We start from the raw sequence: 20,613 nt of genomic DNA, 5'->3' as shown, positions 1-20,613 counted from the left end.
GAGGGGGTGAATCAAGTGTCTGCCCAGTGTTGCAAATATGGGTAGAAAGGCTGCAAATAACCTGTAGCTACATCTACTGTTCTCTCTAGTAATTCCTCCTGGTGTAAGCACAAACTATTCCTTTGGCCTGCCTTGTTAGAAAAGGAATGCACATTTTCAGAGGGTAGAGTTTTGTGAGAAAAGTTGTGTGTGGGAGGTTCTAGTGCTTTCTCTCTTACCTGATAAGAAAAACAGGAGAATACAGCTCAGCTTTTCTTCCTGGTTTTTAAAAGCCCCTTATTAATAATAGAGGTTTACATTGGAAGAAGTGGGGAGAAGTAGATGCACAGGGAGAGAGATGAAAACAAGTGGAAAAAGTGGTGCACACAGCTGGGATTATGAGCTCCTTTGACTTGTTGAAAGAGGTAGCAAACTAATTAGTTACCGTTGATGTTAATTGCTTTGGGATAATGCTCCTTTCCTGTCCCCCGTTTCTGTAATAATGTGAGGTAAAGCATTCTGGAAATCAGTGATTGTTTGGGGGAATACCGATTTTGTTGTTGTTTTTAATGTAACACTTCTTTTGCAAAGACTTTGAAGTGTTGCTTAGCTGTACTCTTGAAACTTGATAGTGCACTGTGTACAAGGAAGCTGGTGCCCACAGCAAGTCTGTAGGCTGGACAGAAGATGTAAACTATAAAATAATCATAGGAGATAGTCAGCAAGCTGTTATCTGCTGGGAGCTGTAGAGATACACCTACTCTGCTCTAGGGTCCTTAAACATAGGAATGAGCAGTGGTGGAGCTGCAATGGAGGGGTGCTTCTTGGTGGTTTGCCTTGTTTTTTCCCCCTTCCTTCCATCCTGCATGGAGCCTTTTGGTATCCTACAAGAAGATGCCAGTCTCTAACTTACTGGCCCACTAAGCCTCCAAGTTGTTGACCTCTCTCAACTTGAACTTGGCAGTTCAGAGGTACATCTTATGGAAGCTTGCTGTTGTTGCATAATTTCCTTTATGTTTTTTGGAAAACATACAATTGGGATTTAGATTGAGGAAATCAAAGGAAGTTGTTAAGAAAAGGGTGCAAGAAGCATTATTCTGAACATTGGGAGGTGTTCTAGATTAGGACTGTGGTATGTTATTCTCAGCAGAAAATTAGGGCAGTATCAATGCTGCTTTTTTGGGGTTGGTTGGAGAATTCAGGGATGCTTTATATACCCAGCAATGAGGCATTTAGGAATGAATTTTCTTTTTTGCTTGTTTTTGTCTTGCTTTCTGCTAATGACATTTCTATTGAATCAATAGGGATGCTGTGCAGTTAAATGTGGTTGCCACACAACAGCTCCTGTCCTTGGCACACCGAATGAAGAATCTGGAGGTGTTCACACACGTTTCCACTGCCTATGCCTATTGCAATCGGAAACAGATTGAGGAAGTCGTGTACCCACCTCCTGTGGATCCCAAGAAACTGATAGATTCCCTTGAGTATGTGTTATGTTTTATGAATTTACTTGGATAATCTGTATCCTTTTTCTTCCTGCTATTGAATGTCACAGTGGTCACAAGGGTTTTCAGGATGAAGAGAGAGACGAGAATGTTGACTTCACGTTCAGAAGGCTTGATTTATTATTTTATGATATATATTACATTATGACTATGCTAAAAAGAATGGAGAGAAAAGTTCTCAGAAAGCTAGCTAAGCTCAGAATAGAAAAGGAATGAATAACAAAGGAGCTCTCTCTGATTCTGTCCCAGAGAGAGCTTGGTCCTTGATTGGCCATTAACTATACACATCCAACATGGGCCAGTCACAGGTGCACCTGTTGCATTCCACAGCAGCAGATAACCAATGTTTACATTCTTTTTCTGGGGCCTCAGCTTCCCAGAAGGGAAAATCCTAAAGAAAGGATTTTTATGAAAAGATGTCTGTGACAATTGAAGTATCAAAAAATGGTTAGGAGCTGTAAAGATGAAGAGTTATCTTATGCTGTTCCAAAGATCTGGCAGCATGTCCGACACTCCCTTTCTCTGTAAGGGACATGGGTTAAGGTTTATGGTTTCTTTAAGCTGAGCTAGGTGTGGAGGGGTACTGAAGGAGAGGGATGCTCACATGGTGCCCCCTCTGTGCTGAGAGTGCCAGTCTTTCAACTGAATGATTGGCTGAATCAGGAGATGCTGATAACTTGTGCTGGTACCAGCACTGTGAAGGAAAAGATAAAACTGAGATGCCTTAAACAGCTGTCTCTACTACATCCACCTAAATGCCATTGCAAGAGGAGACTGAGATGCTCAAATAATATCACTTATTGTAGAAGTGGTTCTGTTAGGTATACTGAGAGCCCAGACATTAAAAATCTGTTTTCTGTAGCTTTAAGTCTTGGATTGGGCATTATGGGTTGGAAAAATGACTCATTTGGTATTTTTTTGTGTGTATATTAACTGTCCTGAGGTCTTACTTAGTAGCTGTCAAACTCTGAAACAGGTGACAATGTGGGATAAGTGTAATGTAACTCTACATCAGTCTCTTCATTCTTACCTGTTGTACAAAATATCACCTCTTGGAAGAGAAATACGAAACTGAAAAAAACTAATTAAAAATTAAAATACCTACTTTAACTTGTGATTTTAGGTGGAAGAAGGCTAACATTAAAACCAAGTGAGCTACCACCTGGAATGCACATTGAGCCAGCCCTTTCTTATAACATTGACTTTAAATACACTTAGAAAATGAGGGATTGCAAAACAGTCATATTTTTAAATATCTGACTTGTGAAGAGACAAATGTAACTTAAACTGTTTGTTGTGGGCTAAGACAGCTGTGTGTGCTTTAGAACTCCTGAGGGGAGGCTTTTGTGAAGTTATAAAAGAGTGATCCCTAGCCTTCACTACCCCTCTTCCTACCCTGTTCACATCATGAAAGGAGTCTGATGTGTGTCTACTTTGTAACATGACATTGGTGAAAAACAATACATTCCATTTATGTGACCAATAAAAGCAAATAAAATTCAAGTCCTGTTTTGCAGTGAAGACCACCAAAGCAGCAATAGTTGCAGGGGCACAGCTTATTTGTGTGCTATGACTGAAGGTTATTAGGATTTTAATAGGTACTGGGAAGCAAGATGAAATTGTAAGATTTGATTAATTTAAAGGGAGAAACACTGTGACCAGCTTGCTTCAGGGGTGGTATATGATTGCTCACCACCACAAAGGTGGAGGGGATGCTGGTAATGCAGCTGGGACTCCCTTGCAGTGATATCACTTTGTAGATAATACAGTGAGCCTGTGTTCCAAAGACTAATTTGCTGTGTCTGCATTCCATCTTTGAGAATTTGGTTGGCAGAATTTGGATTATTGTAAATGAGTGTACTGCTTGCTCTGTAGTTGGTGTGTTACAAATGAATTCTCAGGGCAAAAAATAAATCCCAGTATGCTTCTTTTGTTGGACACTGAACATGCAAGCCTTCATTTTTCTGAGAAATTTGTTTTTGCTTAGGTGTGTGTCTGTTTTTGTTTAAATGAGGAAAAAATAGTCATGGCAACTACACCATTTCACACCCCACCTCCCCAGTGAAGCAGCATGCAGTAATTTACACTTAATTCTTGTTTTGTTTCTTTAGGTGGATGGATGATGACCTAGTCAATGATATTACTCCTAAACTGTTAGGCAAAAGACCTAATACCTACACATACACAAAAGCCTTAGCTGAATCCGTGGTGCAGCAGGAAGGTGCAAATTTAAACCTTGTCATTGTAAGGCCGTCCATCATTGGTGCCAGCTGGAAGGAGCCTTTTCCTGTAAGTCCCTGAGCTGTCACCTGACCATCTTGCTGTAGACTGTAGTATACACTGGGAGCCTCTTTATCCAGTGAACTTTGTAGACGAAAATCTCTTGGACCATGAAGTTGTGTCTTGGTTGCTTCTGGATGACTGATAACAGTATGAGTCTAAATACTGTCAAAACTGAGCAAGAATGTATTTTGGTTCTAAAGTGAAAAACGCCTGAGTTGCTAGTCTAAAAAGACTTGTAAATTTGAATACTTTGCACATAAAAGTATTTTTATGGGTAATTGCAGTTCCTTCACTAATAAGTAGATAAACGTCTTTCTGTGAAGAACCATGGTGTCCTACGTGTAGATCTCTTGTCTGAGTCATAGCACTTGTTACATCATCAGAATTTGCTATGGAAAAACTTTATTTAGCAACATGGAATTAAAAATCTTTCTCCTCTTTGGTCTCCTTTTCCTCCACCCCTTTACCTATATAGAAACTGCTCAGATTTTCACTTGCAGCTGCTGACTTCAGTATGCTCTAACCAAATCCTTTCCCTCTCTCCCTTCCTAATAGGGCTGGATTGATAACTTCAATGGACCTAGTGGTATCTTCATTGCTGTAAGTAATGAATATACTTAATTTTCCCCCTCCTTTTGGGAGGCAGAAAAGCTTCATATGTTTCACTGCTGGGTCTTCTGTCTCTCTTTGTTGTTTTGTTCTTCAAGGCAGGAAAAGGAATTCTTCGAACGATGAGAGCTTCCAACGATGCATTAGCAGATCTTGTCCCAATAGATGCTGTTGTCAATACCACACTTGCAGCAGCCTGGTATTCTGCAATTAATAGGTATAAATAGTGACAAAAGAGAGTACTGAGTATTTGGAAATGATATTGTGTGTTTAGTAAAGCAGTCTTGTATTGAAATCCTTGTCAGTGTCCTGCTGTTCCCTCAGGACAAAGCAATCTAAGGTTCTGACAGCTTAGTGTCTCAAAGGGTAACTTGCTTATGCCAGAGGAAGATAGCACCTTCTGATATTATGAAGATATGTCTGAAAATTCTCTCCTGGGTCTTGTTTGTAATCAATACAAGCTGTAGTAGTGTAGGTGATGCCTGCTCAGAAATAATAATAAAAAAAAAAGATAATTAAAGAAGGAGAAAAATACTGGAAGATACTAAAGCAAAGAATCCACCATGAGACTGTGCTTTCTGCTTTATATAAATGATGCTGTTGAGGGGAAGCATAATTTTGGGCATCTGTTCTGTTTGTGTTTTCAAAAGGTTGTTTTTCTTCTAACTTGCTCTTTTATCTTCTTTTTCCCCAGACCAAAAAAAGTCATGGTATATAACTGTACAACAGGTGGCACCAATCCTTTCCACTGGAGTGAAGTTGGTAGGCCATGTTTCTTCTTTCTCATTAACCTTAATATAAAAAGAAAATCAAACAGGTTATAATCAGTAAACCATAATGCATTTTTATTTTTGAAACTGGTATTTTAGCCATACCTCTCAATTTTGCAGTGAACTGTGCTTTCTCATTAGCTTCCACTGTTAATTCTTCCCCCCCTCCCCCTGCAGCATTTCATTTAGTTCTTATTGGTATTTTTCTTTGTTACTCTTATTCCATTATTAACTTAAACTATGGGAGAACTGATTTTTCTGTTTGCTTCTGCCATGACCTAATCCACAGAGGGTAGGTAGTGTGTGGAGAGGAGCATTGCTCAGAGGAGCAGCAGTGATGCTGGCTGTAATGCCAACATCAATAAATACATATGAAAAAACATATGAATAAGCAGCCCACAATTAAATGTTTTGTACATCTGCATAATTGAGAGGTCTGGTAATAGTTTTGCCCTTGTGTAGCTCTTTGTGTTTGGCTTAAGCTGATTGTTGGTTGAGGTGGCTTTTTTAATATTCAGATTGTTGCATGACACTTGAACAATTCATGTACAGGGAAGGGTAGCCTTTAAGGAAATATGACCACTTGTTTTCAACTCTGAGATATCCTGACTAAGATGTAACCCACAGGCCAACAGCTTTGTAATAGTGAATGTTGTAAAGAACAATTCAGGCTGTTTGGCATAGTAAAACCTTTTATTAGTTTTCAGTTTTCCTAGAAATTGAGTTCTGAAACTCAGATTTTTTTTTTTTTCTTTCAGCTAACCTCAATACTTAAATCCATTTTACTTGCTTTTGCCCATTTTACGTGGATTTGTAGTTGCAAACATTATTGCTTCAATTAAACTTTGAGAATTGCTGACTTCACTTGTATCCCAAGTGAATCAAGGTATTTAAGCGCTGTCTATAAACAACAGCATAAAGTTATAAGAGGAGATTTAAAGGAGAGGTGAATTTCCACATAACTTTTAAAAACCCTGATCCTGCAATATCTGTTAGGTACTGAATTTGCAGGTGTTATCAAGACTTTCTCATGAAGTCCCACCCTAATTGCTTTTTTCTTAATGCCCAAATTTGGATAAATTGGTTGAAAATATCATTTCAAATCACTTCAGATTACTGCAGAGTCCTCAATCTGTTCTAAAATTCTTTACACAAGTGATCAGAATAACCCTCTTCATGAACTGTAGATAACTATTTAAATAGCTTTACTTGCTTTATAAACTGAAATTGTTGTCAGTGTTTGAAACTACCAACTTCTAAGGTAGGGAACAGAAAGAGAGAAGCTGCAGTGAAATATGAAGATGAGGGCATAAACCATCTCTTGATTATAATGAGAACCAGTTCAAGAGTATTTTAAGTTAAAAGCTTATAACTATGCATTGTAGAAGAGTTATGGTGGTTATTTCAATAAGACCCTCCTGTTGATGCTGTACCCTGTCATGTACTTAGAAAAGCATTACATTTGACATAGTGATTATCGAAGCTGTTGTGCAACTTTTCTTTCTCAGAATACCATGTAATTTCCACTTTCAAGAGGAACCCTCTCGAACAGGCCTTCAGACGGCCCAATGTAAATCTAACTTCCAATCACCTTTTATATCATTACTGGATTGCTGTAAGCCATAAGGCCCCAGCATTCCTGTATGATACCTACCTCAGGATTACTGGAAGAAGCCCAAGGTAATGCTGACTGGCTCTGCCTTGTTTGTTCCTCTGACTTTTAAATGAAGCTATGCTTACACTGTGTTGTGTGTTGATTTTAACTTTTTTGGTATTTTTTTTTTCCCCTGAATGTTTTGTGACTAAAACTCAACCTTTTTTCCTGAGAACAGGTCCTGGAATTCAAAGTGGCTTTGAACTTTCTAGCAAAAATGAGATAGATCTTGGATAGTCTGGGGGTTTGAGTAGTCAAGAAAATTAAAAGATATAGAAGTGATGTTTATTCTTGGAAAATAAATACTAAAAATATGTTGATCCTTATTTTTTCCTACAGAAAGCATCATGAGTAAGAATTACAAGATATATCCGCTAGAAAAAGTAGCGAGAGAACCTGCCTTTAATTTTTCCTACAACCCCCTCTTGTTTTACTGCCGGTGTGCAGAGAACCTTTTAGTGTTTTTCTTCCTTGATGTTTTGCTCATGTTGACAGGTCGGAAACCATGGTAAGAGGGACAGGGCTAAAAATATCTTGCCCATAAGGTGGTGGAGACTTGTAAAGAAGACATGGCCTGGGCACTATCTAGGTTTACTAACTAAGCAGTAAGAATCCAGTGGCTGCATTTTGAAGAGTTTAATGACTGGCCTAACAATGCTGTCCAAGGGATATCTTGGATCAGAATCCTAGTCAGTCATTAAACTCTAGGAGGTGGCTTGTGTTAAGGTTGTTGTTGCTTTTATAAACTGAAAATGGAATGGGGGACTGGTCTTTTCATTGCAGATTATTCCTGTAGATGATACAAATCGACCTGGTACGTTGGTTTGTATCATCTCAACATTCCATTCAGTTTATAATATTTAGGCTAGTATTTGGCTAACTAAAGTGGTGAATATAATAGGCTAAACTAAATCATGTAGAAGGTATATAAGGTACCACTACAATTTGTGTCAGATTTGCAAAGCCACACGGCCTTAACTAATTTCTTGTGTTACATTTTCATAAGCATTTGCCTTCAGACTATAAAACCTCCACTGTCGTGACAGTGTATTGATACAAATGGTATTCATTTGTTGTCCTGTAGTCTAGGTCTGTCTTTACAGCACTGGATGAGTAGAAAGGAGCTGTGTAAATGGTTTGTAGGGGAAAACCTCTCAGCTGCAACAGTGTAATTCTTAAAGCAGCAGCAGTGGCAGTCTGTACAATAATCTTCCCACATTAAAAAGTTTAAAGACTTTCAACTCTAAAGAAGGTATTGTATATAAAACATCCTAGCTTCCGGGTTCTCTTGCATTTTTTAAGTTATTTTTAATAAAAATTGATAGAAATTCCCTGACAGATATGAAAACTTCATCCCTCATTAAAATAGTTATGCTATAAATGCCAGTGTCCTGTCTTCTGCATGGCTGGGAAGGAGTGCTGCCAGAATCTTGTCAGGCTTTGAAAGGCAGCTGGTCTGCTGAGTATTTGACCAGTGGGAGTAAAATGAGGCTGTGAATAATCATGCAGTTTAGAATATTTAGCTTAGGTTTTATATTCTAACATATGAATTGAATGTTGATTCTAGTTTTTGCTTTTCCTAGAGTTCTTACTTGATGTCTAAAGATGGAATTTAGGACTTTTGTCACTCCTGGTACAATTGGTGACATTAATACTTTACAGAATAAAAAAGAGATGTTTACTGATATGAATATTCATACTTAGCTTACTATAACAGTGATTGGATGGGTTTCCTATGAAGAAGGGATGGCATAATTAAAAATGTGACCTTTTCCACTGTGATTTACCAGAACAACAGTATAGTAAAAATGAAATAAAATGAGCACAAGAAAATACAAATACTTTGCTAACCTGCCTTTACATGGGTAGGTGCTTGCCCTCTCTGTGCTGAGTACACTGAACTCTCTACAAGAAAAATAAGTAATGAAATCACTGTGCAGGTTTAACTGCACTCTTGTCATACCATCAGGATATTGTACTGCAATCAAATGAAAAATTTTATCAAGTAGAAGAAAAGGAAGAAGCTAGAAATAGATCAGGTCTATGATCCTTCAGAATTAAATGATTATGTTAGTAATAATAAAAATTAAAACAAAAAATCTTCCTATTTTCAAAGCATTTATCTGTTGTAATCTTTCTGCAATGGGGAGTCAATTTTTTGCACCTCACTTGTGGAAGCAATGTTTTTGATAAAATGGAAATATTTTTGCTGTTTTTGCATCTAGTTGAAGGTTCTTGAATTAAACGATTCTCTGATAGTATTAAAAGGTAAGGAAAGGGAAGGAAGAAATAACCTATGTAGTATTTCTTCCAAATTTGTATAGAAAGAACATGTACAAAAAGGACTGGCATAATGAAGATTTAATATTTTATACTAAATAATGCTCTAGCATTGTGCAGTTATGTAATTAGTGGTAATAAACCTTAGCATTGAAGTTTAAAGGTAGTGTTGTTGGTAGCTTGCCATACATACCTAGTTGCAAAGCAGAGCTTACTAGTTGTCTAGTTATCTTTAACACAAGGCATAGTTTGCTCCTGTAGCTTTCCATAGTGCTTAGCATGACAGAACTGTGTGTTTTTTAAAAGCAGTTTGGTATATTTGAAATGTTAAAGCCTTTAAAAGTGCACACCAAGCAGATCTTCCCAGTTGCTCTGAGAAAATAGCATGTGATGTGAAATATTTAAAGTTGTAGTTCAGAGATTTCTGCAGCAATTCTTCTGTTACTGCTTCTTAGAAAGCTAAAGGAAAGGTGTGGCTGATATATGGAGTGAGATATGAAATTAGGTCTTTTTACATCTTGTCATTTCAATTTAAATCTTCTTAAAACTGGAAGCATCTTTCATGTAATTACTGTCTTACAAACCAGAAATTAATTAGAAGCAAATCATGTTAAATAGATCAATACATTTTTATACCTTGACAGTGCTTAAATTGTGTGCTTAAAGCAACCACAGAGCTGCTGGAAAGATAAGAATTCAGTAGTGTGTCTTACAGTTCAAAATTTACATCCTGGTGAAAATCTGAACCAAGACAAATCTAAAAGCTTGTTTTGTGTTTTTTAGAGGAGTCTTTAAAAGAAAGTAATTATCTGTAATGCTTCTGCAGAGACTTGCAGACTGGCAGCCTGTAGATCCACTGAGGGATCAGTCTGTATTTGGCATCAGGACTGTTTTAACATGGAGACAATAAGTTGTGTGCAAGACTTCTTCAAATTGCAGTTATAGCCTTAAGCCAGGTCACTTTGAATTGTCTGATACAGAAACAAGCCCACCTAACTTATGGTTAATTGAATTAACTTGCTTAAACTTTTAATTCCTGTGATGTGCTTCTCAAACTGTTGTAATGTGCTTGGTCTTGATGGCAGTTAGGACTGCAGAAGCAGGAGGCAAAATTGTACCTTGAATCTGGGCACAAGTCACCCAGACTGGCTGCTCAGGTCTGTGAGATGGTCACAGGGCTGGCTTTTTTCTGTCTTCAGCTGATGAAGAAGCTGTGAGGCAATGCTTGGTCTTGTACTGACTGGTTATATTTGGTGTTGGTATTTATGACTTGTGTCCAGTGGCTGTCTTTGGAATAACTAACCTTCAGAACATGAGGGAGAAAGTTCCATTGTGTGACTTGGTGCTGGGTTTTGAGTCATGTGTGTTGCCATTCACAGGAGGAGCGTGGTGCCATTGCAGTTCCAGCTTAGTCTGCCAGAGCCACACCAGTGTCCACTAAAGGGCACTCATTGCTGACATCTCTCAATGTCACCAGGCTGCTTTTTCCTCCCCTCAAAGAGAAGTGTAGTTTCCTGTTGATTTAGTGCAAACCAGCAAGGTGTCACAGAGAAACTTGGTCCACTTCCTCCAGCTTTGTCATTTATCAAGCAGCTGAGATAATGTGCAGAACTGGATTATTTGGGCTGGTAGAGAAAGAAATTAACCCTACAAAGAAAAATTTTTCCTTGATGAGTTGAATCAGCTGGTTCTATGGTCAGCTGCTAAATCCAATTTGAGTTGGAGAGAGGGAGGGAAAAAAACCCCTCTTTTAAGCTTTTTTTGGCTGTAATCAGCTTAGCTAAGCTCTAAAGTCATATCCATGAGCAGAGGCAAAAAGAAAAAGAATCCCAGCGCAGTTTTGCATTAGTTTAAATTTAGGGTTTTTTTTTTTTTTTTTTGTTAAGAAAAGAATGAAAACCAATGTCAGTGTCCAGAAACAAGTTCAAAACATGCACTTATCTAATCAGATATTCATTTGCTCAGTTGGTATTTTGCAGAGGCACAAGGTTTTTGAACAGTAGCAGCCAAAGCGCTCTAAAATTCAGCTGCTTGTCCAGCTTAGCATAAGGACACAGACTGGGAAGGTTCAAAAGGGCAAGTCAGGTTAAATAATCTTCAGACTGTCAGTGGACAGAGCTCTGCAAAAAGGCTTAAATGCTGTTTGGCACTAATTTTATCCAAGCTCTGAGGTCTTTTTGGCTTATCTGACCAGTGAGATCTTTGCTTTCCAAGTTTTGAGTTATTTTCCTAATTTTTTGACATAACTAACATACATCCCCTTTTTTTTGGTTCAATGTGGTCTTGGTTGCACAGGATATGTTTTGGATGCAGAGTTTATATTCCCAATTATTTCTGCATCAGGGGAGCTCCAGTTCAACTCAGTCCTCATTGGTGTCACCTTGCCCAACTGGTGAAAATCTAAGCAGGTGTTTGAAAGCTCCTAGAGGTGCTTAGTAATAAAATCAGCTGCTGATCTAACACCTGAAGTAATTTCTGAATTGGTAGATATATTTCTATGAGGTTTAAAAAAAGATACGCTTTTTGTGCTTTAGATATTACATTAGTCTCTGTGGTTTGTGTTGCTCTATTCCATTCTGTGAGAAGAAAAAGAGGAAATTTTAATGTTTTAGATACTGAGATGCCAGCTGCTAGTAAGGGACACTAATGCAATGCAAAATACTCTCTTTAGAAGAGTTTCTGGGACAATCCCTTCAACAAGTATGAGGGCATCAAGATGCATTCAAATGCATTGCAGCTTTCAGAGAAAAATAAGTTTGTTTTTATTGCTTCTGTCATCTTTCTTGGCAAAATCTACCTTCAGAAAACCATTTCCTGTTAGTAGTGGGTTCCGCTTTCTTTGCCTCCCCCCTTACTGTTGTGCTTGAAAGGATCCATGTCCTGCTATAAGGATCAAATTGGAAGCAGTTTTCCATTTGTGTGAGATGGAAATACCTTGAGCACTCAAAGCAGGAATTTAATAGCATTAGGCCATGTGGTACTAGTTAGTACTTATTAAAATTGAGTGGCCATCTCTAGCACTGAGACACTTGAAACAATTTTCTTGTCACAAATGTGGAAGCTTTGCATGTGAGAGGCTGGATGACTCATATTTTTTTTTTTTTTGGCCCACTTTGGATTGTATGATCAAAGAGAAACTTGCCCAAATTGATCCTTATAACATAATTTTTCTGTATTCCAAGTGATGATTTTATAGAGTTTCTTCCTCTGCATAATAAAGGATGATGGAAGGTATTTCTGCATATTTTGAAGTAGCATAGAACACGATCTGCTATGATCTGTCTGTGCCCTTAAATATTTTCCTGCCCTTTGCTGCTGGTGGTTTTAAGCCTTGATCTCTTAGTAACCATGATGAAAACCTCTGTTCTGTTACAGAGATGTGGTCTTGCACAATGTGCAGGAAGATCAGGGCAGCTTCCTCCCTTATTTAAGGGAAGGTCCTGCACAGACATTGTGCTCTGTGCAATCTGAGACTTCTGTCAAGTCAGACTCTTGAGTACAGTTGAATATTCCAGTGTGCTGAAGGCAAAATGGTTCCATCTCCCTGTCCCAAACTAAGAGTTACCAGCAGAAGACAACATATTGTTCCCCCTAATAAAAAAGAAAAAAAATGTTAATTTACAATTCCATTGGGAAGTAGGATTAGGAAAAAAAGGACTGTGACAATTTCTGGTTTATGCAGAAATTGGACAGCCAAAGTTCACTTCAATACTATGCAGAAATATCCTATTGATGTAATATCATATGCTTTAGGTACATCTTGCTTTAGGCAAGATGGGATTTTTGGAGGTGGGGTAGGGGGTTGGAGGGTACAAAATGTTATTGTCTATTTCCCTTGTTGGAACTACCCTTTACCCCTGTAACATGTCTGCTCCATGCCTCGGGTTGCAGGATGATGAAGACGATAACACGTCTTCACAAGTCCATGATGTTTTTAGAGTACTTTACCAGCAATTCTTGGACCTGGAACACTGAGAACATGACCATGCTGATGAACCAGCTCAGCCCTGAAGACAAAAAGGCAAGTGGCTGTGTGCTGTGGCCATGGGGGCTGAGAGGGGGCAGCAGCTCAGCAGTGCAAGATAGAATAAGGAGCTGCTGGAAGGTGCAGCTGAGCTGGGAGGAGCTCTCACTGCAGGTTCCTGGGAGATCCTTTCACATGTGCCAGGCCTGTGTGAAAAGCTACATCAGTGACACGAGGAGATGAAGGAGGGCAAGGAGAAGTGAAACGAGGATGACAGTTTGTTGAGGAAGAAGGAAAAGTTGTTTCTTCCCAGGTTTAACTTTACTCCAAATTTTCCCTACCTCCTCCACCAACAATGGCTCAGGTGCCCCAGCTGAATTTCAACTTCCCTTCTGCTATGACTTTGTTGGTTAGTATTCAGCAGAATAAAAATTACCAGTTAAAGTTCTAAAAGCTCAGATTCCCTTATGCATTTGGAACAATTTTGTCATTCTTGAGATGTCTTTGCTGCTGAAGTGTTTTCCAGTAGTTACATTCCAGAAAAGCTGCCAGATTCCTATGTAAGCTGTCTAAATGTAGGAAATAAAATAGCTTTTGGTGATTTTTATGTGGATGGTATTTCCACCCCTTCCTGTCTTCTTGCCTCCTCCTAGCAACTTGAGTTCAGGAAAAACTTGAAAACCAAAATGCCAGACAATTTGAGCTGTTAGTATTTTCAAATTGCTGCATTTTGTTGGGATTTAAACACTGTTACTGTAGAATCTTGAGACGAAGAAATCAATACATCAGTAAAAAACTTTTGTATCAAATTCATCATAGTGATCTTTTCTCCTAAAGAAGGCATTTAGATGTAAATCTGTATTGAAATATATTTAAAATCTAACAGTATTTAAAATATAACCGTACAACTCTAAGCACAGCTAACAGCACCCTGCACTTACCAAACAGCGAACTTGGCACAGAGCAGTGTTTATTATAGAGCTTATTAGAATAATTTTGTTGCTTAAAAATAAATAACCTACTAGGAAATAGTTATTTTTAGAATGGAATTGCTTACAGACAGTTGAAGTGGGAAAACTGAGAAGTGGAGAGAAGAGGAGGGAAAATAAGGCATGAAGTGATTGAAATTTGGAAGAGATTATGTCACGAGCTGGTGGTTGAATCAGAAATGGAACCTAAATCTGGACTGTCTCTAGGATTAAGGATAGAATAACCTTCTTGTGTCAAAGGCAAATTGGATTTATCTGGAATAAAGACATTTATTTTCATTTAAATGATACAGGGGTGAATTTTTAGGCAACTAACAGTGAAAGCTTTTCTCTTATGCAGACATTTAATTTTGATGTTCGACAACTACACTGGGCAGAATATATGGAAAATTACTGCCTGGGAACAAAGAAATACGTGCTGAATGAAGAAATGTCAGGCCTCCCTGCAGCTAGGAAACACTTAAATAAGTAAGTGTAATCTTAATTTTTTTTCTTAAAGTTTAATTTTATATTTTCTATGCCCTGCATAGGTTTGCTTTTCCATGTCATGATTCAGTTGTTCTTCATAGCAACTGTTTAGGTTTTCCACAGTTCTTCTGTTCCAGTCCAGTGGTCTGAAGCATTTTCAAAAACATTTGTTGTTCCTGAGTTGCTCCCCAGAATTAATAGTTGCAGTATCAGTCTGGGATCACTGATGTGGATGCTGTAATTCAGGCTTTTGATTTTACCCAAGCATCTTTTGGAAGGTCAAAGCTACGTGGCTACACAGGTCAGAATGGCTTCTTTGGGGAGTTTAATAGAACAATAGCTGTTCTGGGAATGTGATCTTTTGAGGCAGGTAAATAAACAGGCAGAGACTCTGCACTTCAGAGCAGGACACTTTGTTGGTGCTCTAGGATGACCTCCTTTGGCCTTTTCTCTGTGACTTAATTCCTGCCATTTGGAGGGATTGATACTGTCCAGAATTTTATTAAGCACAATTGTCCTTGTTTTGTTCTTGGCTGATTCATCAAGGCAGCTGTAGTCTTTGATTTCTCTTTTTTAAAAGCGAAATAAAAATCATCTTGTTCTGCAATGCTACATCATGTCTGCAAGCCTGATAGCACACAGAGAAACAATCCATGTTGTGATTTGTGACTCCAGGTTGTTGTCATTCTAAAGACAAGGATTTGCAGCTGTGGAAGAGTTTGGTCTATGTTAAAATGACAAATATACTTCTGAAAGATAGGATCTGTGATAATTGTGGAAATAGCTAAACAAGTGTCCCTTCTGGGTTGTTTTGTTAGGGTGGTTTATTAAATTTCTGTTTAGATACCATTGAAAAGTGAATAGAAATTATCACATGGCTGCTGTTCTTTGTGCAAAGGATCATAGTGAAAATGACTCGAGAAATAATCTTGTATTAGAGCAGCCTTTGGTTGCCCCCAGCTCTAAAGTTTGTAAGTGGATTGTTTAGCAAGAGGTTTAGATTCTGACTTGCGTTTGCTCTGAGGTATTAATTTGGTCTCTTTTATTACCATCTAGTTCTTAACTCTAATCTGAATTTGCAGTCTGCTGCCTTGGAATTAACCAGATTTGGCAGCCCAGGTGACATTTTTCTCTAGGGAACCACTGGGTAGATTTGTTCCTCAAGTGGAAAAGTATGCTTTTGTAACACAGATTTTAGCTGTTTTTCTCTGCAAATAGGATTTGTAAAGGAACCCAGCCTTACCTGTAAACAAGATAAAGGATAAAGATTTCAAGGTTTTGCAAGATTTCCCTGAAAAGAGCTGCCTTTAAAATATAAATTGTCATGATCTACTAAGCCAAAGAGATTGCTCTGTTTCTAAGTAATCTGAGCAAATTCTGGGTGCTGTTTTTCTTGACGTTTCCATCTCTACAGGTGAAAAGTGCTAAAAAAGCACAGTGCTCTAGAAAGGTCACTTAGTTTATCCTGCACTTTCAATGTAGCTCCTTGAGAAGTAAGGAGTTTGAAATTGCAGTGAAGAGGGTGGAAATATCTGGAAAATTTGATGAGTTCTTATGATGGGGTGAGGCATTTTGGTTTTTTTTCTTGTTATTGTTATCAGTGGCAGTTACAGTTATTTTTACGTATTTAAGAAGTTTTAAATACATGGTAGAGAAAAGGAAAGTTCAGAGTGTTAAATATTTTTTGGTTGGCAGCCTTCTATAGGTAAGTTATCACTGTGATGTTGGCTTTAGGAGGTTTCCATCAAGCAGCTCTAAAGCAGAAGTACATGTGGTGAGCAACAGGTTACAATTCTATTTTCAGCAGTGAAAAGCCTTCTCTGTTTGTTATTCACTTCTGTCATTACTCGTAATGTATCTTGAGATGAACAGATAAACAAGTTGTATTCTACACCAGAAATTAATTTTTAGAGTGTTCTTTTTCCCTCGGAGTCGTTGCAGGTTGGCCCTTAGTGATGGCTTTTGTTTCTCCCCAGGTTGAGGAACATTCGCTACGGCTTCAACACGATCCTCGTGATCCTGATCTGGCGCATCTTCATCGCGAGGTCACAAATGGCCAGAAACATCTGGTACTTTGTGGTTAGTCTGTGTTACAAGTTCCTCTCCTACTTCAGAGCCTCCAGCACAATGAGATACTGAGGAAGAGAATTTAGCATTAGGACATCTATGCATATGGTGGTCTAACTGCACAAACCCTGTAACATGTAGTCATCTCACATTTCGTGAAGCATAATTTCGTTTTTAATTGAGGTGAGAAATAAGAGGTATGGTATTTGTAATGTTAGCTGTGTATCTTCCTGGAAACGGAGCAAATAACAAGGGCAAGTGCCACACTGAATTGGCTTAGAAAAGCATTTAGATAACTCTGACCCAGGGAAGACATATTAGACCACTGACCAACATAACTGTGCAATTTGGAATGTGTTTGATTGGAATCTGCCTTAACATGATTTTTTTTCTTTTTAAGTTTTATTCCACACTGAGCAAGATAAATATTGGCATAGTAGATACTAGTTGCTGTAGACCTATTTATTTGAATTCTTCTAAATTACGAAGGGTTTTGCAAGTTGCAAAAGTGTACAAATGACTCTGGATCTCCTGAAATAAAATAATTGAGAGCGTTTGTAATTTGTCTTTAGGTTTTGCCACTTCTTCCCTTCCCCTCAAAGTAGGGATGCAACGAGGGTGCCTCCTTTGTTTTAAAAGAAAAAAAGAAATTAAAAAATGAACAAACCTTCCTTATTTACTGAAAGGCCTTTTGTAGATCTGGGCTTCAGAATGCACTTTGTGATTCGGTTCTGTGCTTGAACCTGGCTGCGCCCAACTTGCATTTGTGTCGGCATGAACAATTTGCTACTCTGAAAGCAGAATTGATCCTTGCATTGAGCACATGAAAGGAAGTGTTACCTAGAGAGGGGTAAATAAAGTCATTGACTGTCTTCTTTTTAATGATTTATTTTTTTTATTGAGAACACAGAGCTAGCACTTCTGACTTCAAAGGGTAAATGTAATGAAAAGGAATTCATTATGCTTGGTTGCTATTTATATTGCTGGTAATAGTAGCAGGACAAGCTGTAGACTTCCATTAAGAGATACACCTGTTTTTAAGTTGTAAGCAATGTTAGCAAATACATCAAGAATTAATATTTTTTTCCAAATCTCTGAGCTGTTAAATTCGATGCATGGTCAACACCAATGCACAAGCACACTTTTTCATCCCTGTCCTAGTAAAACCTTATTTCACTGGGCAAGCAGAGTAAGATGCACCTTGCTCCAAAATGAAGAGATGTTAACAGTTCTTCCATCTGTCTTATAACTTAAATTATTAGGTTTAAACCTGAAGAAATCTGGGTTTTTTCCTGCATGTTACTTTGTTTCAGTAGGGAAGACATTTGTAAAAATGGAAAGTTGTAGGAAAAGATTGAATCCTTTCTTTAATCCAAGGCAATACATGAAGATCCCTTTAAATTTTGGTTGCACAGATTTGAGAACACTGTAGTGTTCCTCTAATTCATGCACTGACCAGTACCCTTGCCCAGTGTTTGTTCATTCAAATCAGTTTGTGCTGATGAATTTGTTCTTGAATCTGCCTGGAAAGGCAAATAATGACTTAATTACACAAGAACTACATTTTACTTGCCCTTGGTAGTTTTTTGTCCTATTGAATTAAATTTGTAAAGAACTTATTTTGCTATTCCTCTAAAAACTCTTACTTTAAAGAGAGCACCTTTCCTGCAGGTGTATATCTCATTTTGAAAAGATAATGGCTTCCTTGTTGAAGCTAAATATTCTGTAGTAAGTAGTTAAGCTGTAATTCCTTTTTTAAATTCCTGGTGTATATACAAAGCTAGTGATGAAAAGCCTAAATGGTCCAGGACCACACCTTGTGTGAGAGACCTCTGAGTGTGGCTGAAATCAATTAAGGCTTCTGTGCTTGGAGATGTTACACTTTAACAGATACAGTAAGTGTATGACATTTTAGCTGCCTCCCCAAGTATCTCGCTAGACCTGAAAGTATGCTTAAGCATTCCTGAATTCTAGACTTTATTCAGAGGGGCCTCCAGTCCACTGACACCCCTTGTCCCATGTTGGCACGTAGCTGAAGTTTGCTAAAGGTAACTTCATCATACTCTGAAAGTTATTCTGTGAAACAATCCACTTAGGAATTTTGGTTGTTTCTAACTATAAACATAATATATGAACATTATAACATGATACTTGTAACCTTGATTTGTTAACACTGAGATGAACTATGGAGCCAATGAACCCATTACTTCTGGTCCAAGACACTGCTTAGAAATTTAGTCTTTTGGATGAATAACAAAGAGAGGGATTACTTTAAGCCTAAGCTTATTTAACCTCTACACTAAACATTTGCCAATTTAGAAATCCATTTTTTCCCCTCTTTGGAGACTGTTCTGTGCCCTATTGGTATTTTACACCACTTCATCAGTCATCCTGTTGAACTGACAGTAGATTCAATGTCACATTTTTTCTGCTGGTTTTGTCACTTCCTGTGGTCAGTCTGTGAAATTCTACCTGGAACTATTGGATTTTTTCCATATGGGAGCCCTGTCCTCCTGCAGTTCTTCACACCAGTGGTTGCACATGAAGGATGTTGGTCAGGAATATACTGGAACTATATTTTGGTCCACGAAGGCAGACTCAGTGTTTTGACTAGCAAGCTACAGGAGGGTTATCAGCTGGTTAATAGGAAGAGGAACAGACTGAAACAACATTATCACTGAACTGTTACTGGTATTTAAATTGGGGACCAGGAAAAAAAAAGACATTTTCCTGTAATGTTTTTCTCTGCTGTAGGAACAGATGTTTGGAAACAAATGCTAAATCTGTGAGCTTTTATATGACATAAACAGAAATATTGGGTGCCTTTGTTTGTAAACCAAAAATAAACAAATCCCTTGAAAGTGTTGTTACAGTGTCCATTGTATCTTTTTATGTTGTTTAGTCTAATTTGTGGAAAATACCAAGATAATTTAAATGTCACCTCAATATACATGAACATGCTCTTTTCCTTTGTGAGAACTATGAAAATCAAGTTCTGATTCATGAGCATTTTGAAAAAAGCAAAACCAGAGAAACTTCACAATCACAAACCGAAACCTAAACCCCAGAAAGTCCACCAAACCCCCAGAATCTAAACCTGGCTTCCAGGATCTAATCCTTCATCAGAACACATGGAGAGGTATTCCTGCTCATGGTGACTGTTTTGTGTGTCAGCCTCTTTTCCCATTGCTTGTTCATTTGTACTGTTAGTTTCACATTTACTTCTTTAGCATGAACCCATCTGCATTTTCATATGGTTTAAAAAAGGTGCTGTGGTTTTGCAGAAGCTTTAGGATTAACATTTCAAGGAACTTCAGTTATTTATGGCATCTGCATTTCGTGGTGAGGGAGGGAAAGGTAGCATTAAGTCAGTGCATCACCAAAATGCTATGGGTTTTTGTTTTCTATTTTTTGGAATATTCATTTTTCACAGATTCCTCCTCTTTTTTGTCAATAATACAATCCTAAAACTCTGCAAGCTGTGGTTGGGGGTCTTCCAGCTTTAAGCTTAACCTTTCCTTTATGACTAAAAAACCAAACCAGGATGGTTTTTGTTGATCTCAAATTCAATCTTGGAAGCAAAGAGCAAAAAGGTTTTAAGATGCTGTCCCCTATGTCTTGTGCTGTTGAACATTTTGCCCTTTCTTCATAGTACAGTGTTAAATCCTGTGTTGTTGAGAAGCAAAGAACAGGTTTGTAAAGGTAACTTGGATTGAGAAACACCCAGCATTGAGCTGGGAAGTAAAACTTCCCATAACTGTACATATTTCCCAGCCTGTTGAGTAGAGCTGAAAGCAGAAATGAAGAAAAGCCACCAAAGAATCCCTGCTCTGGAGCAATGCACTGAAGTGTATTTTTGTTTGTCAATCTCTTTGTGCCGAAGCACGAGCAGTTTTTGTCTGGCCTGGAGACACTGGCTGTGTGTTTGGGTAAATCTCCAGAAGCAGTGGAGCTGCTGGCAATTGTCAGCTCTGATTTTCAAGATGTGCCCTACCATCATAAATGTAGAAGCACAGGTCTCACTTAGCACTTTCAGTTCCAGGTT

At 38.1% G+C, this 20,613-nt stretch overlaps 1 protein-coding gene across 3 annotated transcripts in view; it reads left to right on the top strand.

The window, feature by feature from the left end:
- Positions 1-19,434, top strand: part of FAR1 (fatty acyl-CoA reductase 1) — a 33,747-nt gene extending 14,313 nt beyond the window's left edge. For all 3 annotated transcript variants that reach the window (XM_058806396.1, XM_058806397.1, XM_058806398.1), the window contains exons 4-12: positions 1,284-1,463; positions 3,596-3,773; positions 4,323-4,367; positions 4,475-4,593; positions 5,071-5,138; positions 6,655-6,826; positions 12,972-13,101; positions 14,374-14,501; positions 16,478-19,434. In XM_058806396.1, the coding sequence (XP_058662379.1) occupies positions 1,284-1,463; positions 3,596-3,773; positions 4,323-4,367; positions 4,475-4,593; positions 5,071-5,138; positions 6,655-6,826; positions 12,972-13,101; positions 14,374-14,501; positions 16,478-16,640 (1,183 nt within the window). In that variant the 3' untranslated portion in view covers positions 16,641-19,434. The remainder of the gene's footprint in view (positions 1-1,283; positions 1,464-3,595; positions 3,774-4,322; positions 4,368-4,474; positions 4,594-5,070; positions 5,139-6,654; positions 6,827-12,971; positions 13,102-14,373; positions 14,502-16,477) is intronic.
- The last annotated feature ends 1,179 nt before the right edge of the window (positions 19,435-20,613 follow it).

This window comes from Ammospiza caudacuta, chromosome 6 (assembly GCF_027887145.1).
Source record: "Ammospiza caudacuta isolate bAmmCau1 chromosome 6, bAmmCau1.pri, whole genome shotgun sequence".
NCBI classification, from domain to species: domain Eukaryota; kingdom Metazoa; phylum Chordata; class Aves; order Passeriformes; family Passerellidae; genus Ammospiza; species Ammospiza caudacuta.
The sequence above is the reverse complement of the archived record's forward strand: the minus strand, read 5'-3'. Positions and strand labels throughout refer to the sequence as shown.